Below are 25959 nucleotides of genomic sequence, written 5' to 3'. Positions count from 1 at the left end.
GATCCGGGTCGTTGTCGGGACACGACCTTGGTAATGGCCCAGGGTAGAACAAGCATGAACATCTGCAAGAGCGTCGGCAGGGTCTTGCCGACGATGTATTCAAAATCATGTGGGGGAGAGTAACCGGCGGAACAAGCATGCGCCGGTTGTATGCTTATGGTAAGGGACGGCGATGATACTCAGAAAATCTTCGCCCATTCGATGAAAACTGGAAATGGGGCCCGCTCGCGTATGCTTGGCAATACACACCACACCAAGAGCCATGCAAGGTACGGTACTGTACGTCTAAACAATCGGGTTGTTTTTCTTCCCTACTGCTTCGACTTCCTGACCCCTTCTCTCCTTCTTCGTCGCCTTCTTCCCTGCTCGGGTCCGCTTCCCTCGGTTTGCTGTCCTGCCATTCGGATATCGGACTTCCGTCCAGGCCATCATGACTTTGACCCGCTCCCAAACGGGGAAGACCCCCAAGTGAGTGCCTGCCCTCTTCTACCGAGTATAGGGACCCCCCCCCTGTGTCGGAGTACTTAAGGCAATTGAGTCCGTCGCGTGCCCGTGTCTCTTCCTTTCGACTGTGCTGATTACTGTGATTCCACGCTAGAAAAATGGAGCGTCCCGGTTATATTGAAACTCCCGGTCGTCGTTCCACGAGGAGAACCCCGGCTCTGGACATGAGCGAAAGAGACGTGTCCGAAACGCCCTCGGAGACCGCATCGACCAAGTCATCTGCACGACGCCGTACCACTGCGAAAATGGCTTCCGAGGACGAGAGGGAGGAAAGTCCCATCGTCAAGATCGAGGCCAAGGAAGAGACTGCACCTGGCTCTGTCAAGCCCGAATCGCGCATCGTCGATGGTTGGGTGGAGGGCTTAGACCCCAAGATTGACTACAGTGGACACTACGAGTTTGGTGGCTCGCCGGGAGTCCTTGCCATGATGATCGGGTTCCCAATTCTCATGTACTATATGTGGATTGGTGCGACGTATTACGATGGCAAGTTCCCCCGTCGGGCTGAGGGGCAGACCTATGGAGAGTTCTTCACTCACATGGTCAACCTGGTCTACACTGGCGCATACCCTTCGTTGAAGGCTTGGACTATCTATTGGGTGTTCTTCATCTTTGAGGGCGCCTGCTACGTTCTCCTGCCTGGTGTGACTGTCTCTGGACGCCCGCTGCCTCACGCGGGGGGAAAGCAACTCCCGTACTACTGCTCTGGTGTTTGGTCCTTCTACACGAGCATTGCGGTGGCGCTCTTCCTTCACTTCACCGGCTTGTTCAAGCTTTACACCATCATTGACGAGTTCGGCCCTCTCTTGAGTGTTGCGATTCTGTCGGGCTTCCTGGTCTCTTTCGTGGCGTACTTCTCGGCCCTTTACCGTGGACAGCAGCACCGGATGACTGGCTCGCCGATTTATGATTTCTTCATGGGAGCGGAATTGAACCCTCGCATGTTTGGCATTTTGGACTTTAAGATGTTCTTTGAGGTCCGCCTGCCGTGGTATATCCTGTTGGGTCTGTCGATGGGTGCTGCGGCCCGTCAGTACGAGAACTACGGCTACGTTTCGGGAGAGGTCATGTTCCTCGTCATGGCGCACTTCCTCTATGCCAACGCTTGCTCCAAGGGCGAGGAGTGCATTGTGTCCACCTGGTAAGACCGTGGTCGCCGGCTTCCTATATACTTTTCGTGAAAGTGACTAACACATGCATGACAGGGACATGTACTATGAGAAGTGGGGCTTCATGCTGATCTTTTGGAATCTGGCTGGTGTCCCATTGAGTTACTGCCACTGCACCATCTATTTGGCTAACCACGATCCTTCCGAATATCGGTGGAACCGTTTCTTCCTGGCCTTCTTGTACACTGCTTATCTTTTCGTCTATTGGGTCTGGGATACGACCAACAGTCAAAAGAATCGCTTCCGTCAGCAGGAACGTGGCACAATGGTGAACCGCAAGGCTTTCCCCCAGCTGCCCTGGCAGACTTTGAAGAACCCGAAGACCCTGACTGCCGCCGACGGTTCCAAGATTCTAATCGATGGGTGGTGTAAGTTGACATCTCTTGCGTGTGCTGCTCTTTCCATCCTGATGGAACTTCCTACTCACGTATTCAACAGACGGCAAGGCCCGCAAGATTCACTACACATGCGATCTCTACTTCGCACTGAACTGGGGTCTCATCACCGGGTTTTCCAGCGCCTTCCCCTGGTTCTACCCGGTGTTCTTCGCTTGCATGATCGCTCATCGTGCCCTACGAGACATTCAGCGCTGCCGGATCAAGTACGGTGAGACTTGGACCGAGTACGAGAAGCGGGTTCCTTACCTCTTCATCCCTGTAAGTCATGGACCTTTGTTTCATCATGTCTCTAAACCTGTGCTAATGGCCTTTTCATACAGTACGTCTTCTAAATCGCCATCTAATTCTCGTTTCCTACCAAGCCCCCCGGCATATGGTAGATTCGACATGTAAATGCGCTCCCAAGGCAGATACGTCTCCTCGGCAGCCCGTTCAAAATTTTCTGTATGACCTGTTCCGCGCTGTCTCGGATCGGAGACGACTCGAGCTATTATGTTATAATCTATGCCACTGGATTGAGAGCCTTGATTGGCTTGTTCATGGCAGTCCAGTGGCTCGCTTCGTGTATATTATTCACCATTTTGTTTCCAAATTTCTTCTCCATGGTCATGTACACCGCCCATCTCTGTCATCCTACGTACTCCGCGCGGGAGGCTGTTGCACGGCAAAGGATTTGGTACAAGGGACTCCGCATGAGCATCCTACGCCAAACGAGCCAAGTATGGTCACCTTCAAAGCTTGGACCATTTTTCTGAGTTTGGAACATATCGCGATTTCTTAATTCAAGGGTTTTCGAAATCGATAATTTGTCCTTATAACACGAAGCATCGGTTCCGTGAAGAGAGGAAGCGTCTTCTAGACCAAGACAGCCGTGGAACCAGCCGCCCCCGATTCTGGCCCGCCCTGGTCAGATGACGAGAGCTCCCCCGCTGTCTTATCGATAAACCCAGTTTTTGGCGAGCTGCGGGCATGAACCTCGAGCTCCGACTTAGCTCAGTGCCCAAACAGGCTTCATCCGAGTTCAGAGAGAACTTTGAAATACGGAGAATATAGAGTAGCAGCATGCTGATCCAAGAATCTCATGTGGATGTCCCCACCACGGCCGACGGCCAGGGGACAATGCGTAAGTATTCATGTCCTATGAAACTCACATAGCAGCAAGCCGAGCTGTTCCCCCTCCACCATGAGCATGTATCTGTTCGTATCGAATGGGTGATCCCGAAGCTGCAGATTCAGCCAACTTGATATATACAGCCCAAAGATCTTCCTCGAGTATTGCTGATTCAATTGTACTAGGCATTTACGTGTTCCACCCCACGATTCCGGGCTATCCTAATGCTCGGTTCCCGGGAGTAGTTATCTTCAGCGAAATCTACCAAGGTGAGAGTGATCAGCCCACCTGGATGGGTGGTTCTTGATGATGGCTCAAATCCGAGCTGGTTCTCCTTTGGAAAAATAGCTGACCATTTCGGGGATATCTTGGAAAATCATAGTTACTGGTCCCGTGGCCCGTTTCGCGCGCCAGATCGCCGGTCAGGGCTACATCTGCGCTGCTCCATCCAGCTATCATGAATTTACGGGCCCGGAGCCGCTCAAGTACGACGCCGAGGACACCGATAATGGGAACAAGTGGAAGATTACCAAGGTATGTTTTGAAATTCGCGAATGTGCATCTTCTTGTGCGGTTGTGCATTCCAAATCTTTACAGTATTCTTTTACGGCTCGGGCGTCCTTCCATTCGCACCGATTCCTACTCATATCAGACCGCTGACCTGATATCGTGAATAGAAACTGGCTGCCTATGACGAAGATGCTCGCCTTTCGGTTGATCACTTGCTGTCACTGCCTACCTGCAATGGCCGTATCGGTGCGACTGGAATGTGTCTCGGAGGCCATCTGGCTTATCGCTGCGCCTTGGACAGTCGAGTCAAGGCGGCTGTGTGCTATTTTGCCACTGACATCCACAGCAAGACGCTCGCTCAAGGCAAGAACGACGACAGTCTGGAACGAGCGGGGGACATCCAGGGAGAACTGTTGATGGTGAGGAAACCGCTCCTGTGCCCGGCTCGACATGGGGTTTACTAAATATCGTCAAACTCGCACGCAGATCTTCGGCAAGAATGACAACCACGTTCCCCCCGAGGGCCGTGACTTGATCCGGAAGACACTGCACGAGAAAGGCGTGATCTTCGGTTTTTATGAAGTTGCTTGGGCACAGCGTAAGTCGCGCACTTGTGGGCAAACTTGAAAAATTTCATTGACTTTGGCGGTGCATGTTAATATCCGCTTTGTGCTTGGACTAACCCCTTTAAACTTTTTCAACAGATGCTTTCATTCGCGATGAGCTCAGCAAGGGCCGGTACGACCCGGCCATTACCAAGGTTTGTTTCGAGATGCTGTTGGAATTATTCGGCCGTACGTTGAAGCTTGATCTTGGCGAGCATGATGGAAAGAAGCAGGTGATTGAGGATGTGTGCTAAGCGTGGGCGGATACGAAGGGCGGCGACCCGATATGCCAGGTTACTAAGTTGGGGTGTTTCAAACTCTCAATTTCACCCTCATGTGGGTACTGTTGAAGGCTCTTTAAACGGTTGTGGTACCCAAGAAGGATGGCCAGGACATCAACTTCAGTCGAGGAGTCAGGTGATCAAAATAGAATTGGCGGGAATCGTCATGGAGCAAAGGGTCATATTCGGAATTCACGTTAACCCAGCAATGAAATGTAGAGTGTGGCGCCTCCGAAATGCTGATTTAGTAAGGGGATATACACAGTTGTGTACTGGTAGGGGACAGAGACAGCCAAGCAAGATCAGACATAGGCGTGTAGCATGAGATGATCGGGCTCATTGGGTCAAATATGCCTGTGGAGATTTCACATTGTCGCGAACGCTCGAGATCCATTGAAGGAGTGAAGGATGACGAAATTGGAATTCTGCGATCATCGTGGTAGCGCCAAGACTGTTGTCACCATTAATATGTGGGAGATCGTAGATGGTCGCCAGGCCGACCCGATCGGGAATCATCCTGGATCTTTTGATTTTTCTGTTCAATCATTTGGTGTGTACTTGGAATAGCTTCATATTAGAATCTAGGCGTACAGTATTATGTAGACGTCTATCTAGTCGCTTCAACCCACACCGAGTCACTGCGACTGACCGCAATGCGCAAGCCAGCAAGGCCACCGCTTGTGCAGCTTCGGCGGGGGTGGCTGATCGGAAGCCGTGGAAGATGTGGGAACTGAACCTTGAATGGATCCAGAACCCTTTCTCAGAGCTGGCCAGTCCGTTGAATCATCTCCGTACACCAACCCACTGCATGCTTCTCCTGGCTGCAGTGCATACTTGAGCTACACATGTACATGCCCCACGACGGCTCAGCCGTGAGAATGACCGGGCAATTCTACTAGTATGCGGGGAGGTCCGTCGCATTGCTTGACGTGCGCGCTGTGCTCTCCTGGACCTGAACTCGGTCGCAGATGCCTGAGGAAGCCGAGTGGCATCGTCATAGACTTTGGGGCGATGTACCTTCAGGGACTAGCCGAAACACTTGTCTCGGACGGCATGGTGGTGAGTGGACGGGCGACTAGAGTCGATAATCATAATACACCGGGGCATGCGGTTTCATCAAGATAGAAGAGAGGACTCGCATCGATCGGGGGCTGTTTTTTCATGAGTGTGTCCTGTCGAGTGTTTCAGGAATCATAGAGTCCATGTGTTCATGTTTCTCCAAGTCCACCACATGTAGACTCCGACTGTAGAAGGAGTAGATCCGGCGATCGTCTTTGCCTATTCTTAGTCACCCAAGTTGGGCTCGCCCATGGACAGGTACCCGCCGTGTCGACGGGTACGACCGTGGAACCTGACGAGCCGGTCCCTGGCCGAACAGTGCGTTACTGCGTACAGCGCGCAATGTTCTTCGCCACATACTGGACCCAACTTTCAGGCTTCCTGCTATAGAGGGGGATGGAAGAGAAGCGAAGGTGAACCAAAAAGGAAAAAAGAAAAAGATAATCACATTCAAATAGCACCACACCATGGAAAAGACTCATGACCAGGAAACAAAGTCTCATAGGCCCGAGTTTTAATTAAAATCTTCAGGTCCGAGGGCTGGGAATCTACAAAAGAGGCTAGTGGCTGTCAGTTAGCGTGGCCGATTCCCTGCTCGAGCTTCCGTTGGCCTGAGAACTGAGGTGTGATGAAGGTGCCACTAAGAGAGAGCGCCAGCACGGTCTCCAAGACTACCAGAACCATCGCCAATCCACGCTTCGGCCAACTCCACTCCCGACGACCTCGAATTCCTCTCGACCTTCTCCATCTCACGCATCGTCTTAAGCACGCTCGCTCTGCACACCTAACGGACCTCGAACTCTACGGTCGTTTCTCTTCGCAATCGCGACCGATACCTTATCAACGGGCCAGGGGACTCAGCGTGATCCCTCAGAAGGGCCGACCCGGAGACTGCCCCCCGCGGACTGACGGACGAGAAGTTCCGCAAGAGATTCCAGACTCTCTTCCTGCCCGTCGAACTGCTCGTGACAGGTCACCGTGAGCTTCGCAAGTCATCATGGGCTCAACACAGTTTGGCAACTTTCATGTAAGTGCTCAGCGACGTTGCGCCGGAGGGTCCTTGGTTGGTAGCTTCTTGCCCAATCGGCAGCGCAGGCTGCCTAAAACGGAGCGCCATCAGCAACGGCAAGATGACCACGAGACGGGCGAATTGAAGTTCCAAAGGAACAGAAAAAAAAAGAACTCAACCAAAGCTCATTGTTGAATCTATGAGTAGGACTTCTGTCGCGATTCGACATTACCTGTCTGCAATGTTCGTGAGACCTTCTGATTCCTCCCTGAAAGAGCGCGGTTGACTGTGAACCTGCGCCAGCCGAACTGAGACTGACCGGGTCCCCCTCTCCGTCGCATGCAGCTTTTCAAACCCAATCAGCCGCCTGGCATTAATTACGGAGGATGTGTTTTGACCGGCATTCCCTTGAGCGGAGATCGCCATCTTGCGAATCTGGGTACGCATCCACGTTTGCACGAAGAACGATTACGCCGAATGCATTCGACCGCGGCTTGACTAACTGCTGGACAGGCTCAATCATCTTAGCCTTCCTGGCCATCGTGGTGACGATTGCGCTGCTGTGGAGGTCGGATCGGAAACATGCTGCTGTGGGACGACGGTATGTTTATTCCGGAGGAGGACAAGCTTGATTGCGCAAAAGAAAGTAATTCGCCCATGCTGATGCTGTTCTGTAGAGAGATGCAACTTTTCCTACTCGGATACGTGGTGATTGAAATCTGTGAGATCTTTACCGTCGGCGGGTTTCCACTGGCGGAAAATGTGCGAAAGGTAAGTTGATGGCGCATATTTGGGAGGGGGTGCCCTCGCATTAATATGAACTTGTCGCCGATAATTCTGACGATTGGCTAGGGGTTTACGGCAGTTCATCTCGCGGCCATCACTGCCACCGTCTGGATTCTTTTGATGAACGCGCTCGTGGGCTTCCAACTCATCGACGATGGGACTCCAGCCTCCATCGGACTGATTTCAGCGTCTGCGATCGCTCTCTTCATCGGCACGGGATACATTGCCCTTGACACTGGGTTCTCGTGGACTGGCCACTTCGACAGCAGTCTTGGAGACGGCAATAATCGTAATATCGGCCTGTATGTGCTGTACCAGCTGTTCCCGTTGGTCTGCCTGGTTCTTTTCTTCCTGCTCGAGACCGTTCTCGTACTGCGAGTCCTGGGTGAAGTCCGTCCGATGCGTACGTCACCTTGATTTCTCTCCGAATGTAGAGCGCATCTTTGGAACTAACTGCCCGTGTCACAGTCTACCTGGTCGGCGCGGCTTTGCTGTTTGCGATTGGTCAAATCTTCCAATATGTGATCAGTACACACTTGTGTCAGGCCACGTCCGGAAAAATCGACGGCGCTCTTTTCGAGACTTTGTTCACCCTCCTTTCCGTTGTCACCATCTGGGGCTTCTGGAGTAGCATCACCGAGGATGACTGGCCTCTGCCCGTCGGCAGTGGCTACAATTAAAAGAACACCCAAAAATGACACTAAAACAGAAAAAAACAAATTAAAGAAACGGATCGACTTTGAACCTGATGATATTTGACGTCTCTTCATTACATGCAGCCACACCACTCTCGCTTCCTCGCTTCGTCTTTGTCCCACGCATACATGAACTTCATGCTCTACGAGTCTCTGAGAAGTGGAGATGCCCTTCTCGCTCCCCTTCGTGACAAACTCTCAACGTCACCGTCGAGCGGACTCAACGCTTTTCGATTGACGTTGTGAGACGGGGTCATGTTTCACGATCCTTTGCGACTGCTATCGTTTTCCAGCCTATATCTGCCCGAGTACCCACCAATTTTCCAGCCTTTTTTTTTCTACTACCAGGGAGGCTGCATGTCTTGCTTTTGTTGACATTTGACATTGAGTACCTTTATCACATCTTGTATCATGGGATTCAGGGTATACCTTGCCACCTTTGATCTTATTGTACGTGGTCTCGATGCGACTCTACACGGGGTGGTACCCATGTTTGATTTTTGAATTTCTTTTTGGCGTGCTATTCATGCGACCTATTACTGCCATTGTCGGATACCTCTTCGTCATGTATTTAGCTAATAATCCATGTTCCATATTTTGAGTATGAATCATTGATTCGAGGACACGGGATGTCTGTATTCGTTATGCGTTACCCGGTGAATGTGAGCGCTGTATGTGGAACTCCATCGCCTGCGGGCATTTGACGGTGTGCATGTCTACACAGGGTATCAAGTCGAAAGGTGCCTGGTAGTCGGCAATTGGAGAATAAGATTGGCGAGAAAGAGCATCGTCGCAGGTTTGGATTTGGGACAACGTATCTGAGTCGACCAACGAAACACCTAGTCCCGGCGCATGATCTGGATTCAATTTCCGCTAGAGCGTATAGAAGGCAGCCCATCCAGGGAAATACCTGAGCCGACCGAGGACAGTCATTGCCCAGATAGGAACCCCATGAAAAAGATAGAATAGTAATAGGTAGACTCCATTGCCGTGCTGTGCCAACTGGGTTGAACAAAACGTCCCGAACATCGCACAAAACAAGACGTTGGTGGTGGAGAAATGCTGTGCAACTTCTCATAGGAGGGCTGCATGTTGGAGTGCTTCCGAGTAGATCCTTGCCAAGTTCTCCTTAGTGGGTTCAATTTAAGCTACTTCAGACTTGAAGTGTGAATGCTTAGATCGACAGATCGGTCTATAAGTATATCCACCACCCAAAGAGGCTTTGTACAAACTACGTATGATCGATCAAGATCATATCACCAAATCCGTGTTACCTCTATCCAGAATTGCTCCTCACTCGAGACATGGAGTTGCCAGATGTTGCAGTCGATCGTAAAGAATATCACCCACAGCCCCTCGGATTGTCCGGGGGCGTAGGAAATCTGCAAATCTGGCTGGTCTCTTGTGTTTGTTGGTTGAGGGGAATTCGGATGGTCAGTGCTACCTAGCGTGTGAGGACCTGAGTATTAAACGAATATCGTGTCAATCGGGGATGCAGTTTCTAGCATGCTCGGAAGCTGGCATTGGCAAGGAAGTAATCCAATTGATCCAACGTTTCCAAACTGGTGGCGTCCATCAGGAAGGATAAATAGCAGGGAATCCAACACTGTTGACCACTCAACTCGAAGTGATCCAGATATCAAGGCATTCGCTGATTCCAGGGATCTCTCTCTCTTTTTCTCTCGTCAAGCACTCGTTCTTCTTGATCCAACGCGCACGATTCTTCCAGTTTCCCCAGAAATCAGCAATACATCCATATCCGACTTGCTCAACATGCGCTTCCTCTCTACTGTTCTCGTGGCGGCAGGTCTGGCCACCAGTGCCATCTGTGCCGAGATGTCCATGGCCTCTTCGCACACTGGCCCTGCGATCTCCGCTGCCCCTTCTCCTGTCTCCAAATGTGCAAGTGCGAAGACGGACCTCACTCGTAAGATCTTTCGGCTTTATCCGAGTGTTTCATCGGCGTTTGGAGAGGACTCAACGTCCCAGCATGGCGGCGTACCCACTCAAACTATCCACTTCGAATCTCTGATACTAATTTTTTGACTGAAAGTGCTCGAGCAAAATCAATGTGCCGTGGCGCTTCTCCCACCGGGTTGCAACATCCAAACATGCCTGAATGTGGGCCCTACAATTAATTGTATTATCAAAGCCCTGCAAACTGGAAGCTTGATCAATTTGGCCCAATGCCTGACAACCGGTCTTCAAGAGGTTGGTCAATCCTACTAGATCTCCACCTTACCGGGGTTTCAGTTGCTGCTACGAGCGCAATATTCAGACGCAACTTGATGGTCTTGCTTCGGGGACCTCGGACTGACATCGAAACGATGCAGATTTGTGCTTGCGGTGCTTGTATCCCTATTCTGGGAAGTCTTCTCAGTGGCTTGTGCGCCGCTACTCAAGACACGAAGGACACCGACTCTTTGACAGCACATTTGTCTATGAGTCAATCGGCAACTTCTCGACGCCCTATGTTCTTGGAGAACTTGACGCTGACGGTTGTCCCGAGTCCTGGCTCTACTCCTACCCCGACCATGTCGCGGGTCTGAGTCTGGAGAACCAGGTATGATGGGGGGATACCACAGGTTCCTAACATATCATCTTGGAGAAGGTGGGGGATAAGCAGAGGGGTTTTAGTAAGTTGGGAAAGTGGAGATCTGGGAATCAAGGTGAGAAAGGGGATGGAGGAATTATTTTCATAGCTTAAGTTCTGGGATCAGATTGAAATATGAGCTTTGATTTTTGGTGGTGGTGACTCGGGGTCGCTGTAGTAAAGTCTCGTAATATTTCATGTACTTTCGGGGACATTTAGTGGACAGGTCTGGAGACAAGTTGATCTTAAGCTGGGAATGCCATTCATTTGTTGTTTGAGAATTCCAGAGGAGTGGGTAAGGATCGTGGATGTCCTAAATTATATCAATCACTTCTGCCGTGTCTGGCAGATTGCTTGAGGGATGGGGTGGTATATGAGTCGGGAGAAACCCTATAAATCGACCACTCAACACGTTCGAAATGGCCTTTTCACCCGCCAGTTTCCACATTTCCTCCATGGGGATCAAACAGCGACAGTGGACAGCCTCTTCAACAAAAAAAATCCCCCAACATCTTTCTGTCTGACTTCGATCATAACCGCACCTTCACATCCACACAGGGCAAAGTCCACTCCCGACGGCCCGTGAGGCTACGCAGCCATTCCAAGCCTACTCCCGTCCACTCCTCTGGTCTGGATTCCACACCGAGTCGTTGCTGTGCACTTTCAAGTACAGCACCTGCCAATGCCTTCGCGGTGGAGTTGAATGTATCAAAGACGAACTCTGCCAATCCGTCACCAGGTACCGGGACCTCTGTCGTGGCGTTATTGGGAACGAAGGACTCCACAGGCGCTGAGCTGTATCGGGGCGCAAACCAATTACTGCGCAGATCGAAAATACATCTGTCGGACCAGTGACAAGATGATACAAAGAGGATCAACAACAGGGCGGAGCAGTAGATGCAGGGCCGGTGGATGATGTAGGTGAGGGCGATGAAGGAGATTATGAATAATGGCGAGGCATTAGTGGGGATGAAGAGCAAAGGCAGCCAGCTAGAATTGTGCAAGAGTCACAGTCAGAGCATATTCTCTCATGGGCCAGTGATTGTAGGTTACATCTAAGATGGTCAAGAAGATCCCTTCACTTACCTGCGGAGACAGAACATGGTGGATGACGCCAGTCTAGAGCGGGGAGACCGGACCTAACTGGTTCTGATAGTAATAGGCAGTGATAAAATATGAAGGGACGTTCTCCAGAGAGAGAAAAAAAAAAGCTCAGCCAAAGGCCAGAGGAGCTGAACGCGAGACTCTTGTGAAGGTTTTCACGGCCGTTGGAATTCACTATCGTCGTTTCTTCCGCCGCCTGAATCCACAGCCCGGCCCTGCACTCTGCACGAGTGACGTGACGCACCGCCCGGTAATTACCGTTGCATACATACCGTGCGTTTTAGCCACCGCACTAGCCACCGTTCCGCTTCTTCTCTCCAAATTGGCCATCTTCTTCCGTTTCCACACTCGCACAACGTTCTCTTCACTCATCTTCAAGTCAACAACCTTTCCATCAACTCTTTCGAAACTAGCTCAATTTTATCACTCCTTACTTTAGCTTCATCCTGAATAGGATATTCTCTCCTTGATCTCTCGAAAGAGAGCTATCTGACAGCTTGCAAAGCTTGGGGTTCGTGCGGAGGTCGCCTGTCATCCACGGCGCGAGGCAGAAATGTCCACCCCCAATGATCTCCAGGCCCTGCTGGCTAGCATTCGCCCTCGGCCAAATGGTGCTAACCAAGAGAACATTCATTATCCGCGGCCTCAGCAGGCGCAGCAGCATTCTTACCCTCAGGGCATGTTTCCGCCTCACCCCCAGCAGCAACAGCCATATGATGGCCAGAGCTTCCCCCATCCTCAGTTGCATGGATACCGTCATCCTTCGGTTTCCTCCGCTATTCATAGTCCCTCTCCTGCGAATACTCCTCCCCACCATGGATCCGATATTCTCAGCCCGAATGTGGCGACTCCACGCGTCGAATGGCAACAGCAGCAGCATCAGCAGCCGCAGCCATACTCGTCGCAGCCACCTCGTCCGCAAAGTAACCAGGATAGCGCAGCAAACCTGCTCAATTTGCTGAGGTTCAGCCAGGGCTCAGGCGCTGCTTCTCAAGCTAGTTCGATCGCCCCCGATCAGGCACGATCCCCGGTCCCAGAGCGTACCCCGTCGCACGGACGAAATATTTCCGCGTCAGACTTGGTTGCTTCTCTCTTTGGCCAGAAGCCAGTTCCTGCAGAGCCCTCAAGCGCTTCAGTCGGAGCACCAGCCCCAGCCCCAGCGCAGCCTGCTCAGTCCGAGGGTCCGAGCGACAACACCCAGGACATGTTGCTGCGTCTTCTGAACCGAGCTCAGCCTGGTCCTGCAGTGGCGCAGGCCCCTGTACTGATTCCAAGTGTTCAATCGCCTTCTTCTCAGCAGGTGTCCGATGGAACTTCGGGGCGTGGTGGTCGCGACGAGATTATCATGGAAATTGTGGACGCCTCTCCTGCGGAAGTCGTGGTGCCGGAAACGGTCGCATCTCCCACAAAGGACTCCAAATTTACCTATGTCAATCCATTCGATCAGCTCGCAGCTATTTCGCCACGAAACAGCTCTCCGCAGCCAGGATCTGAGAATGAGGGCCCCGTTGTGGAAGTGACCCAGAAAGAAAAGGTCAATATCTCAGCCACTCTCGAGCCCACTGTTTCTGCCGCCCCTCGGGCTCCGTCGATGGGTCGCCCTAAGCGCGCAAAGTCTCCAGTCCTGCTCCCCGAGCAGCGCGAGGCTATGAACGACGTTGTCAGTCGCCTAGTGGACGAAATTGGACGTAGTATTCATGGTACCGACACGGCTCACCAAAAGACGGCGGTGGATGTTGAAATCCCATCCACCAAGCCCACCGAGTCCAGTGATCTGATGGCAGCCCTTCGCAATCATATGCGCGAGACTGTCAGTCGTGCTGAAGACCTTCGTGCCGAGATGGAGGCATCCCCGGCTGAAGCGTCCCCCGAGCCTGATACTACCCCCCAACCCACAAAGGTTACTGTGACCGAGGCTCCCTCGACAGTGGCTGTGCCACCTGGAAATGAAGCCGCCGAAGCTCTTGTGGACAGCTGGGAAAGTGCTGAGGACAGTGCCGAGAAGGAGGAGGAACGTGTCGTGTCTGTCTACAACTTCCCTCTCAAGCCATTCATTTCCATCACAGTGAAGCCTTCGACTGGCAAGCTTGCGGAGTTCCGTGATGATGGTATTATGGATATCGCTCGGCTGAAGAAGGAATTCGATCAATTAGATCGTTCGCTGACTGCTGCGACCTCGGAGTATATCGTGTATGCCCTGGCGAAAACTGGTGGTATTCGAATTATTCGCCAGGACGATGGAAGTGACCGACAGGTTTTCCGTGCCACTCGTGACCGTGTTTTCAATGTTGCCCTCTGCACGAACCACGCGACATCGGGCCAGTCTGACGTTCAGGCTATCCTTGGTATCGCCGTCAGCGGTACTGTGTACTGGGCATTGATCTCCCGTGCTGGCAAGGATCTGTTTGAGCTCGATGCTCTGGAAAGCGAAAGCTTGATCTTCCCACCTTTCCCTGCCTCTGACGAGAACACTTCTGGTGGCCAGCTGAAAACGCGCGCCAAGCGAAGCTCTCGTCACCCCGACCTCTTCGCCATCGGTCGTGGCAAGAATATTTACGTGATCTCTCCCAAGGCGGCCATGTCTCCTGCCTACGGTGTCTCTGGCTCCCAGCGCACTGTGAACACTGAGAAATTCTTCAAGGAGCGTGCTTTGAAGATTTCGACTGGAAAGGCTGGAAAGGACTTTGTCTTCAGTGATGATGACACCGTCATTGCCTCCCTTGATAAGACTGGACGTCTTCGTTTCTGGGATATCAGCGACATTATTGAGAAACCTTCTCTGCTGGAAAGTCAAGCCCCATCCGAGGTCCGAGTTCCACTGAACACCTTTGTCACTGGCTCGCCCGCGGAAAAGTCGTGGCCCACGTCGGTGCTGTTCCTCGACAAGCTCCGCCCATATTCGCGAGCATCCGCGCTTCGATACATCTTGGTTGGCCTCAAGCAGAACCACACCTTGCAGCTCTGGGATATTGGGCTGGGTCAGGCTGTGGAGGAGGTCAAGTTCCCGCACGAAAATGAGTCAGACGCCATCTGCAGTGTTGTTTATCACCCCTCGTCGGGCATTATCGTCGTGGGACATCCAACTCGCAACTCCATTTACTTCCTCCATCTCTCTGCGCCGCGTTACAACTTGCCTGCCATGTCTCAAGCAGCTTTCATCAAAGCCGCTACAGACAAAGAGAGCGGGTTGCCAAAGCCCGATTCGACCGCTTGCCTGAGCGGAATCCGAGAAATCTCGCTCGAATCTAAGGGTGAGCTCCGAAGCTTGGAGCTTCTGCCCATTACCAAGTCCGCCGCTGATAAGCGTGGCACCGAAGAGACCGGTCTCTTCGAACTTTATGTCATGCACTCGCGTGGCGTGACTTGCCTGAACATCAAGAAGGAAGATCTGGGCTGGACTGACGACAACAAGGTCATTCGTGCTGTTGATGGGTTAGAAGCTGGATCTATCTCCATCTCTGAACTTCAGACTTTCCCCAGTCACGTTGCTGATGATCCATCTATCAACGGCGACACTGCATCAATCCAGTCACGTTCGACCAAGGAACCGATTAAGAAGGCCGACACTGCAGACACCACCGCAGGAATTATCCACGCACGCAACGCCTCGCCAACCAAGCTCCCCAGCAAGAAGAAGGTCACCGAGGACGCCATTAAGGATCAATCTGAGGCTCTTGCCAGCGCCGAGAAGGCTGACAAGAAAAAGAAGAAGAAGACTGCTGCTGCTGCTCCAGAGACAAATGGCAAGGGCAAAGAAGCCGCTGCCGCAATTCCTGTTGAGCCCGCGTCTTCTTCCAGGGATCAGACCCTCGTTGCATCCGCGGTCGTGCCAAAGACCTCAACCGAGACTGTCGAGCGTAGCGCTCCAGCCAACAGCCCACCTGCTCCTTCCAGTGGTGGTGTCTCTGATGAAATCCTCAACAAGTATCTTGGGAGCATTCAGGACACTGTTTCACGCGAGTTCAACAAGAGCCTGAATCATGAATTCGAATCTCTCTACCGCCGATTCGACGACGATCGACGCAGCTGGGATGCTGCGTCGTCTGCTAAGCAGGACCAGGTCCTTCGTCTGGTGTCCAGCACTCTGTCGGACAACGTGGAGAAGAACTTGGCCAGGATTGTGTCCACCAGCATCCAGAGCGATGTTCTCCCTGCTCTTGGCGATGCTGCCACTGCCGCAGTTGGAAAGCAGCTCGGTGCTGCCGTCTCCCAGCAGCTTGGAGGTGCGCTCAACGACGGACTGCGCCAGGCTTTGCCAAAGGCCGTGAACGCGGCCATCCAGCAGCCCGCTGTGATGAAGACCATTTCGGATTCTGTGATTCAGAAACTGTCGCCCAGCATTGATGCCGCTGTCAAGGGTGCTATCTCACCGCTGGCCGAGAGGGTCACTCGTGACAACCAGAAGGTGGAAGCTGATTTGGAGAGACATTTCAGCGCTCAGTTGCAGCGTTACGAGGCTCAACGCCTGACCGATCACGCCAAGATCGAGCAGTTGTCGGCTGCGCTGCAAGATCTTTCCGGAAAGGTGACAGCTTTGCTTGGACAAAGCCCGGTTACTGGCCCGCCCCCAGGTGATAACGAGATGGCCGCCATCATGAAGCTCTTCTTTGGAGAAAACAACTTTGAAGCCGCGACACTCAAGGTATGTTTCAGGCGATACATGAGAGCCTATATCACGAGATTCCTTACCTAACGATTTCTTCTAGTGGATCGAATCCAGTCGCCAGGCTGATCTGTTCGATCGGGTTTTTGTCCGCATTGACCCAGAGTACATGCTCAATCTCAATGTGATGCTGAACCTCTCGGTCGCTGTGGCTGTCACGGTTGCTCTGGACACCAATGTTGGCAAGCGTCTGAAGTGGTTGGAGACTGTTTTGACCACAGTGGATCCCGAATCTCGACAGGTAAGTCTCCAACAGCCCCCAAGCTGCACACAGCTTCGTGTTTGCTGATTGAACCTTGCCTCGCCAGAACGCCTCCGTGCGCATGTCGCTTGTGATGAATGAGGACTTGCGCCAAGTCGTACCGATTACGATGAACAAGCTCGGTCAGCGCCTGCACGGCTTTTACATCACCGCCACTCAGGACAGCCAGAACAACCCGAGCCCTGCGCTCATTGACTGGCTGGTTCGGATGATGCATTACACCCGCAAGATTATGAGCGAATATTCGGCTCCTCTCTAGGAATCCCACATTTCCGAACAGCACGTCGATTTCTTTTTGCGGTTTTCAGTTACTCTGCATATGAGCCGCCGGAGTCAATCCCATTTTCTGCATGATTTGACACGATGCACGATGCTCGAAAATGCTTCTTATGTATTTGAACACGATGGAGGATGATGCATTTGAACGGTCATGAGCACCGTAATCATCATGATCGTTTTGGATTTTTTGCGAGTTATGCTCGCTCTGCTGCGGCCTTTCGTGGATACTTGATATCCCCATAGTAATGGGATGTCTTGAGCGAGCGCCGAAGTTTCGATAATCTCGAATCCTTCTTTGCTTGCGTTTTTCTTCTCTTTTCTCGTTCGTTTGTTGACTAGGATTTACGAGTTGCATGAATATGGGGTGGTCTTTGAAGATTTTGGATGACTTGGGCAAGGGTTTCATGATCTTCGCACATCAATCTCTCCTCCTATTCTGACATGTTCGGACCATTTTCGCTGGTGTTGATTCTTTCTTTGGTGATTGCTTTCCTTTTCTTCTATTGCATTGAATTTACATGCAGTTTTTTGGGACTGTGCATAAGTCTTCTACTTAGTTCTTTCCACAGCTGTAACATAGGCAGGTTGGCATTAACAACTGCCTTATGGCGGTTGTGTAGCTTGAAGGAGGACAGAAAAAGCCCGCACCGCGACATACCTGGATGTAGTCTGGTCGGCTATATGCCCTGCTGTACTACAATGGAGCTCTGCCCCCAATGTCCATCATGGCCTTTGAATATCAAGCACTTTCTCACTTGAGAGGTTTCTCCTAGATTTTCTGAAGCTGAGTTGACGACAGGTTGACCAGCTACCTAATACGAGCTTCGCGACTTCAGAAAAAAAAATATAAGTCCAGTATTGCTTGAGGAGCGAGGTGATAGCATGTTTCTTCATGCACGGACGGCACCCAGCCCGGGTTGAGGGGACGGTGACGGGAAGCCTCGTGTCTGCCATTCTCGGTCTTTCAGTAGTGCTGTCAGGTTCATCAATATACAAACTATCACCATTATCCATCGAATCCCCCCCGGCAAATTCTCGAGTTGGGAATGCGCTTGAGAATTCAACTTCCAGATGAGAGACGTGGAGCATCGACTCAAAGCATCAGTCGTCTATGCGCCCAACGGTGGAATGGTCCCGGGTGTCAAAGATGTCATCGATCAATGGCCATGCACGTTGTCATCATCCATCCGATGGATGCGGGGAAACGAAGCGAAGATTCAACAGAAGTTCTCAACTCTTGGGAAATTTTCACTTGGTAATATGAAAAGCTTCAGGTCACACCAGTTTTGCACTGTGTCCGTATCTTTCTAATAATTCATTCTTAGGAAATCCTACCAGCTAGGAGTCTAGAAGACATTTTGAAAAAGATCTTGGACTGTCTATCTCTAGTCTTGAGTGTCTTCCCTTGGATCTGAGCACGCACGGAAATGTTTCCTTTCGACCTTGTCCAGAGACTTTACACTATTGCTTTTCCTCCGACTGCGTCCAAGAACGAAGATGCTATTCGTATTGGACTGTTGGGGGCTTCCAAGATCGCGTGAGTGTCATGGATTTTGTTTTTTTTTTCTTTTTCTTTTCTCGTTGAGTTTCGCGTCACACAAAGACACTCGCTGCTTGAAAGATCAATATGTCCAGTAACTAAACTTGTTGTATTTGGCCAGGCCGGTCGCGGTGGTGAATCCCGCAAAGTCCCATCCAGATGTCATCGTGGCTGCGGTAGCCGCTCGTGACTTCGACCGCGCCAAGAAGTATGCTCAAGATTATGGCATACCTATTGTGCATTCTTCTTACCAAGGTGAGGCGGGATCTCTTTTCAGACTGAATTTGACGGTGATTTGATCAGTGCATGTCTAACTGTTCAATGGATGACCCCAGCCATGCTGGATGATCCCTCCATTGACGCCATTTACGTGGCGCTTCCCAACGGCCTACACTACGAGTGGACTCTACGAGCGATTCGTGCCGGAAAGCACGTTCTTCTCGAAAAGCCCTCTTGCTCCAATGCGATCGAGGCAAAGAAGTTGTTCACTCATCCCTTGGTGACCGCCTCGAATGCACCCGTGCTTCTGGAGGCTTTCCATTATCAGTTCCATCCCGGCTGGCAGACGTTTCTCTCCGAGATTCGCGCATCACCCGGCGCTATCCAGGCTGTTCATGCGCTGTTCCACGTTCCGCCGGGGATTATCAATCCGGGAGATATTCGATTCCAGTATTCCCTCGGTGGAGGATGTATGATGGACGTGGGAACGTACCCCTTGTCAATGGTTCGGCAGATCGTCGGACGAGACAAGTTCCTTGAACCTGTGGAGGTGAAGTACCGCGTCCATCAGCCTAGAAAGGACGGCATCGTCGACGAGCCGCAGATTGACGAAGCCACTGAAGCCCAGTACCGGGTCTCTGATGGTGCGATTGACGTGCGCATCAGTGGTGATTTCATGACCAAGGGGGGACTGTCTTCGATTCTGCCCGCGTCCTGGTCTCGACGACTACCTTCTCCGCAGTGGCCCAAGGCTACGGTCACGCTGGCGCCAGTGCGTGTGGATGCAGTATCTTCTTCTTCTCCGGGGAGCAGTGAACAATCCACGTCGAGTGGGCACTTTGTGCAACGCACGCTGATCATGTGGAATCCGTTGATTCCCACCTTCTACCATCGTATTGACATTGTGGATCAACACACGCTGCGCGAGGGAGAGCGTGTGACTCAATCGTGGACCGAGACCGAGTACAAGACTGCGTATAACTGGCCCGTGGGAGATCCGCGGGCTGCGGTCTACAGAGACTGGTGGACGACGTATCGCTGTCAGCTGGAAGAATTTGTCAACCGTATTAAAGGGCGCCAGGGCTCTGGAGTGTGGGTGGATGGGGTGGAAAGTGTGGCGCAGATGGAGACTATTGATCGGACTTATGAGAAAGCTGGACTGCAGCCTCGACCGACAAGCAATGTGGCGATATAGGGGGGGAAGAGAGAGAGAGAGAGAGAGAGAGAGCGTTGACCGGGTGGTGAACTCGGGTGTGGACACGACCATGATCAATGTCAATTCTGCATTAATTTTGGAAGAATAGAAGCCAATTCCTCAATCTGATTGTGAATTACAAGGTGTTTTGCGTTGAACTTGGATTCTCGCGCACGCTGGGGAGTGTGTAAACTAGAATTGCCGTCCCCTAAGCTTCATGCTATGGAGACCGAGGGTCGGTCCATTGTTCCCCAATTCCATGGAAATAGACAGAGACTCCCCGATCGTGGTCAGGATCGGTGCCCACCTGGAGATGATCAAGGCCGTGGTTATTTCCGTCATGGTGGAGATGAAGGGAAGAAGAGAAGCCTCCACATCCAGGGGGTCCTTTGGCCGCACTAGATCTCCCTTGTGAAGAAAATGATAGATCTAGACCGCGCCTCCAACCACTTCCAGCACAATTCCTCGCCTTCTCGGTCTCTGTCCCAACGTCTCGATCGAATCCAATCAAGCTAAAATGAGACACGCATAAAAAGGAGGGAGAGAGAGAGAGAGAAAAGGGGGAAGAGACGGGGGAGGGAGAATGCCATTCTACACGTCACTCCAGTCCTGTCGGCCTTTCTCCCAGACCAAAGCTAGCAAGGCTCTCCGGCCCTGATCCCGAGCAGACTTGATCATCTTCCACAGCCAGGATGACGATTCCCTTGCAAGAGACCATCGCTGCATAAAGGGCTTGGCAATCCATCCGGTCTTTGACGAGGTGAAATGATCCGGATCGGCACATTGGCGATCCCATGAAGATAGGCTAAAAAACAGCGTGTCATGTACTCGGCGAGTCAACCCGGTCTGGAAAGGGCTGCTCGATCGCCCAGCCGGACAAAGTCAGTAGAAAGAAAGTGACAAGGCGTAGATGCCGACAGAGCATCACGGCTGTTTGTTGACCCTTGGTCTTGGCTACACACACACTCACTCCCCACTCGGACTCTTTCTTTTCGGTCTAGGATGAGATTCCGGCAATTTCCCACCGCTTGGCACTCACGCTTGACCAAGCTCGAGGAGACAATTTTCCGGGGTATTGTATGCACGAGTGCGTCCTGTGGTCTTGGCACTTGCGAACTACAGTAGTGTTGTAGGATCGTCTCAGAAGGGTGGCGAGAGCTGCATAAGGGCGCGGGGATAGGGTCCATCCTTTCCATTTTCAACGCGCCCCCGGTCGGGAAAGAAACAAGGTGGTGAAGAAATGGGTTGTGATGAAGCTACTGCGGTACTCCGCACTTTTGGGGGAGAGAAGGTGCATATGCCATCTGCCAGATGGGGGAACGAGGAGATAGTTGGCATCGTGTGGACCCTGGGTGCATTTCTTCAGGTTGCCGAGTCGAGGAGACAGTACTTTCCGTCTTGATTGAGGTTTAATGGCCTTTTTGCATATTTGATGAATTATTCTTTATTTTCGCTGTGGTTTTTTTTTTCTCTTTTGAAAAAAAAAAATATAGATTTTACGTTTTCCCTGCATTGCACGATGGTATCAGGCCCGGAGATTTACCGGAATCGGGGCTCACGAGGTTGATCGTGTCCGTCGTGGATGTTGCTATCGTTTCGGTTTTCTTTTGAACGAGTCAATGAGACAGGCCATGTGGCACTGCACTGTAGCCATGAGTAGGTCATGTCATTCGAGCTATTAGCTACTGTCCTGTTTCCGTGTAGCTGGATACAAATGTTGCCTTGGAGGTTCACTTGAACTCAATCGCCCCTACTCGAATACACATTCTAAAAATCCTCGATTCTGACATAGTCTATTACAGAGAACAGAGAACAAAAAGTGTAGTTTACACGTTCTCAAATCCTGATTGCACTATTCATTCGTACGGTCACCGTGTAACTCACATACTCCAATTGCCCAACAAACGTCTCCGCCCGGGCCTAGAATCAGTAAATCGCCCACGGATGCCAATCTCCCTTTTCTTGACACCTCTGCTGCCCCTCTGGCAAGTGACAACATCTATTCTGGACCCTTGACAGTCGATGGTCCTGCGCAGAGGGAATAAAGTGAACAGACAATCCGATGGGAGACTGTTCCTGGTGCCGCAGGTGATTTGCCAGGATAGGAGATTGTCTTACCGTGAAACGCACTAAAGGAGTTCCCAGTCGGCAACGAGTCGGCTGAAACGGCCAGGTGGAGAGAGACCCTGACTCCCCTTTGGACAGACGAGCAAAGACAATCTGTGAATCTGCACCCCTGCCAGTGTCCCAAATGGCATTCATTCCGAACAGACGGGGGAAAGAAAAACAAAAAATAAATAAGAATAAAAAAAATAAACAGCCTTGCGGGGCCGAACGGTTATTCTGAAGAAACTTGGACCCTGAGACCCCTGTTGGTCAGGGTTTCCGGTACCTGGTGCCTCGACAAGTCCCGACCACTCGAACCAAGACCTTTCAACCGTCTACAGTGACGAGCTGGACGAGTCATGAGCTACACGCTACGAGCGACCAACGACTCTCGTGTCTCTAGCTTGATTCTAGATCCACACATCCCAAACTTCCAGACTCTTCGAGGGAGTAGCAAACTCAAGTCAGGGACTCACGCTTCAGGGCTGGCGAGGTGGACATGCCGAATCCATGTCCACTTCGACCTGGTGTGGTCTCCACCCCGAGGGACCGTTCAGGCGTTGACGGATTCCACTTTGCCGAGGCTGGTCTTCTCCTGAAGATAAGCCAAGACTCGTTGCCGGGTCCTTTCAAACACCTTTTTGGGCATGGCCTCCCGCCGGGGCTCAAACGTGAGCTCATCCTCAAACAGTCCAGGGTAGGGCTACGAAGGACCAGGGGGAGATCCGGCTAAAAAGAAGCGCGATGCACGCGCCCCGACGGAGCCGACCAATTGGTCTCCTGGCTCCGTGACAGTCACTGGCTGAGATCAGCAAAGAAGTCGGGATTGGGGAAAGGGAGCTGTTTCTGGTTGAGTTGTCTCGTGGAGGCGCAGGATGGTGCGGCGTCCGCTCTGCAATCGGGAGGGATTTTCATTTGGAGGTGGGAGCTCAGCACGGCCATGATTGTGAGCACCACTCCAGTTTCACCATGGTCCGTATCCATCTAATATCCTGACGGCTCAATGATGGGTCTAGAGGAGGGGGGCGTTGGATCTGGAGAGACGGTACATATTGGCATCAGTATAAGTACAAGGTCGATCCCGTCCACCTCCTTCCTGTTCCTCATCCAAGTTCGTTTCATTCCTTTCTCTTACCTACAGTCTTCACTTCTACCTTCTTTTTCTTTACATCTCTTTCTATTCTTCCCCACCAAATCCCTTCCACATCATTCACAATGGTTCAAATCAAGGCTGCCGCTATTGCACTGATCTTCGCTGGTTCGGCGATCGCTGCTCCTGCCGAGACTCTGGAGTCTCGCCAGGCTGCCACCAGCATTGATGCCAAATTCAAGGCCCACGGCAAGAAGTACTTTGGTAACATCGCCGACCAGTACACCTTGACCAAGAGCCCCAAGCCTGCGGCTATCATCAAGGCCGACTTTGGTCAACTCACCCCCGAGAACAGCATGAAGTGGGATGCCACTGAGCGTAAGTGTCCTATCGTCCCTTTTTGAACACCAGCCACGAGGGAACAAGAGGGCAATCGACTAACACATCATATTAGCTTCCCGCGGCAAGTTCAACTTCGGTGGCTCTGACTACCTCGTAAGCAATCACTTGGCTTTCCCATCTGTGAACATGTCCGAGCATATCCTGACGGTCCCATCTAGGTCAACTTTGCTACCCAGAACAACAAGATGATCCGTGGTCACACTCTCGGTATGTCTCCCCTTCTTTCGATTATCATATCAAGCCAAGGCTTCCAAAGTGAGATGGTCGAACCCTGACTCGTTCTCTTTCCTCTCTTCTCCAGTCTGGCACTCCCAGCTTCCCCAGTGGGTCCAGAACATCAACGACCGCAACACCCTGACCCAGGTTCTCAAGGACCACATCACCAACGTGATGGGCCGCTACAAGGGCAAGATCTACGCCTGGGACGTTGTCAACGAGATCTTCAACGAGGACGGTTCCCTGCGCAACAGCGTCTTCTACCGTGTCCTCGGTGAGGACTTTGTCCGCATCGCTTTCGAGACTGCTCGTGCCACCGACCCCAACGCCAAGTTGTACATCAACGACTACAAGTGAGTTCCACATGACAGATCGTCCCCTTTTTTGGAGTTCCAGTTCTCATGATCTTGAATCTTTTAGCCTTGACAACGCCAACTACGGCAAGACCAAGGGCATGATCAGCCACGTCAAGAAGTGGATCTCCCAGGGTATCCCCATCGACGGTATTGGTAAGAATTCCCCTTTTTTTACAGAGCACCCAGCGATCAGCTCCATCATCATGGAAGAATCACTTGCTCACACATTCAACAGGTTCCCAGAGCCACTTGGAGGCCGGTATGGGTGCCGGTGTCTCCGCCGCCCTGAACGCTCTCGCTACCGCTGGCACCAAGGAGGTTGCCATTACCGAGCTTGACATCGCCGGTGCCAGCTCCACCGACTACGTCAACGTGAGTGGATCAAAATCGCGTCTCGATTCATGCAAAGACCCGGTAGACCAGATCGCTGACATTGTTCTTCATAGGTCGCCAAGGCTTGCCTGAACCAGCCCAAGTGTGTTGGTATCACCGTCTGGGGTGTCTCTGACAACGTAAGACAATTATCCTTTCCCTCCCCTCCTCCAGTTCTCAGCATTTGACCAACCCGTTCACCGACTGACCCTCTTCACTTTTTCTTTTTTTGCAGGACTCGTGGCGCTCCGACAAGTCTCCCTGCTTGTTCGACCGTAACTACAACGTCAAGCCCGCCTACAACGCCATCACTGCCGCTCTGTAAGTTTGAACCAGCGAAAGCGCCGAGCGCCCCGCCGACCCGCCCATTCCCTCACGTATCGAGTGGACTCCTTTTGGCTCCGACGCTCTGAACTCTCTCTCTCTCTCTCTCTCTCGCTGTATCTCTTTTTTTCCTTTTCTCTTTTTGTTTTCTTTCCTCTATTGTTTTTAAGCCTCCCCGCTTTTGAAACTGGTTTTTCGAGTGGATTGGCCGCGGAGGAACGGGGGAAAGAAGATAACGAGAATCGAATCGAATTGAAACTGGAGAAGACTTTGCTCAGACGCACACGTACTTGAACGAAATCATAGTAATTGAACGGGACACTTGTGGCTAACGGGCGACATCCAATCGCATTTTTACACAGTGGCAATGGCAACCCTCAACAACAAGTGCAAGACATTAACACCACGGATCTGTGTGAATAAATCCGGTTTTGTCACCCTCTCTCTCTCTCTTTATCCATCCCCTTTTTTTCCCTTTCGCCTTCTCTCTCAGTCTAATTGACTCTGAGCATCTGGACTGGACTGGACTGAACCCTGCGCTTCAACTTCTCTATATTCTCTTCTACCCAAAGAGCCCACGGGGGGGAAGAAAGACGAGTATAAGGATATGGAGGATACACGCTCGCGTATCAGTTCATAATTTTAGCTCCCAATTCAACTTTGTATAACACTTGGACTCTATCTCCTCTCATCTCATCTTTTCTTTACTTTCTTTCTTATTTTGGGTGTGTTCCCAATCACACGAGCTTTTGTATTTTTTTTTCGCAGCTGAGGCCGGGGATCCATCCAAACATGAAGGCTTAAGGTTGTGTTTTTTGTATAATGTTTCTTGTACAGATTACTCCCCATTTATAGTATACGGGATTTCTTAAGCATAGATATGATTAAATCCAGCGGCCCCCAGGTTATTTGCCCTAATCCCCTTCAATGTTATCACTTTCTTCGAAGGTGTCGGCTCCGACCTCGACTCCGACTCTACTACGCCTTGTTGGCTGTGTTCTGCAGGCTGCACCTATCTGATGTGTGTCGTTTGCGACATTCCGTGCAAAAATTGGTTTCTTTCAGGGTTCAAGACTCAAAGGGTGGCAATTTTTCGACCGTCTGATGAATT

At 51.6% G+C, this 25959-nt stretch overlaps 9 protein-coding genes across 9 annotated transcripts; 8 read left to right on the top strand and 1 right to left on the bottom strand.

Annotated features, from left to right (window-relative positions):
• Positions 1–430: 430 nt before the first annotated feature.
• POX_e06448 (Delta(24(24(1)))-sterol reductase) lies at positions 431–2403 on the top strand (the record flags this gene model as incomplete). Its single annotated transcript, XM_050115269.1, has 5 exons — positions 431–468; positions 599–1645; positions 1710–2041; positions 2112–2329; positions 2392–2403. 5 exons carry the CDS (start codon positions 431–433, stop codon positions 2401–2403), a joined length of 1647 nt encoding a protein of 548 aa, XP_049967729.1.
• A 114-nt stretch (positions 2404–2517) lies between these two features.
• POX_e06447 (uncharacterized protein) lies at positions 2518–2826 on the top strand (the record flags this gene model as incomplete). The annotated part of the gene is made up of 1 exon (XM_050115268.1): positions 2518–2826. The coding sequence occupies one exon, from the start codon at positions 2518–2520 to the stop codon at positions 2824–2826; it is 309 nt and encodes a 102-aa protein (XP_049967728.1).
• A 307-nt stretch (positions 2827–3133) lies between these two features.
• POX_e06446 (putative carboxymethylenebutenolidase) lies at positions 3134–4551 on the top strand (the record flags this gene model as incomplete). The annotated part of the gene is made up of 6 exons (XM_050115267.1): positions 3134–3194; positions 3368–3451; positions 3565–3716; positions 3860–4111; positions 4179–4290; positions 4397–4551. 6 exons carry the CDS (start codon positions 3134–3136, stop codon positions 4549–4551), a joined length of 816 nt encoding a protein of 271 aa, XP_049967727.1.
• Positions 4552–6634: 2083 nt separating this feature from the next.
• On the top strand, positions 6635–8112 carry POX_e06445 (uncharacterized protein; the record flags this gene model as incomplete). The annotated part of the gene is made up of 7 exons (XM_050115266.1): positions 6635–6664; positions 6854–6889; positions 6992–7085; positions 7160–7247; positions 7324–7417; positions 7499–7835; positions 7901–8112. 7 exons carry the CDS (start codon positions 6635–6637, stop codon positions 8110–8112), a joined length of 891 nt encoding a protein of 296 aa, XP_049967726.1.
• Positions 8113–9900: 1788 nt separating this feature from the next.
• Positions 9901–10676, top strand: POX_e06444 (uncharacterized protein; the record flags this gene model as incomplete). Its single annotated transcript, XM_050115265.1, has 3 exons — positions 9901–10054; positions 10181–10338; positions 10461–10676. 3 exons carry the CDS (start codon positions 9901–9903, stop codon positions 10674–10676), a joined length of 528 nt encoding a protein of 175 aa, XP_049967725.1.
• A 574-nt stretch (positions 10677–11250) lies between these two features.
• POX_e06443 (uncharacterized protein) lies at positions 11251–11823 on the bottom strand (the record flags this gene model as incomplete). The annotated part of the gene is made up of 2 exons (XM_050115264.1): positions 11251–11710; positions 11807–11823. 2 exons carry the CDS (start codon positions 11821–11823, stop codon positions 11251–11253), a joined length of 477 nt encoding a protein of 158 aa, XP_049967724.1.
• A 554-nt stretch (positions 11824–12377) lies between these two features.
• POX_e06442 (uncharacterized protein) lies at positions 12378–17008 on the top strand (the record flags this gene model as incomplete). Its single annotated transcript, XM_050115263.1, has 3 exons — positions 12378–16466; positions 16531–16728; positions 16796–17008. 3 exons carry the CDS (start codon positions 12378–12380, stop codon positions 17006–17008), a joined length of 4500 nt encoding a protein of 1499 aa, XP_049967723.1.
• Positions 17009–18455: 1447 nt separating this feature from the next.
• On the top strand, positions 18456–19982 carry POX_e06441 (uncharacterized protein; the record flags this gene model as incomplete). The annotated part of the gene is made up of 3 exons (XM_050115262.1): positions 18456–18565; positions 18690–18823; positions 18904–19982. 3 exons carry the CDS (start codon positions 18456–18458, stop codon positions 19980–19982), a joined length of 1323 nt encoding a protein of 440 aa, XP_049967722.1.
• Positions 19983–23303: 3321 nt separating this feature from the next.
• On the top strand, positions 23304–24849 carry POX_e06440 (Endo-1,4-beta-xylanase A; the record flags this gene model as incomplete). Its single annotated transcript, XM_050115261.1, has 8 exons — positions 23304–23556; positions 23633–23673; positions 23739–23787; positions 23882–24149; positions 24217–24305; positions 24388–24524; positions 24599–24664; positions 24760–24849. The coding sequence occupies 8 exons, from the start codon at positions 23304–23306 to the stop codon at positions 24847–24849; spliced, it is 993 nt and encodes a 330-aa protein (XP_049967721.1).
• Positions 24850–25959: the final 1110 nt, after the last annotated feature.

Source organism: Penicillium oxalicum, chromosome V (genome assembly GCF_001723175.1).
Source record: "Penicillium oxalicum strain HP7-1 chromosome V, whole genome shotgun sequence".
NCBI lineage: Eukaryota > Fungi > Ascomycota > Eurotiomycetes > Eurotiales > Aspergillaceae > Penicillium > Penicillium oxalicum.
This window is presented reverse-complemented; position numbering and strand designations above follow the sequence as displayed.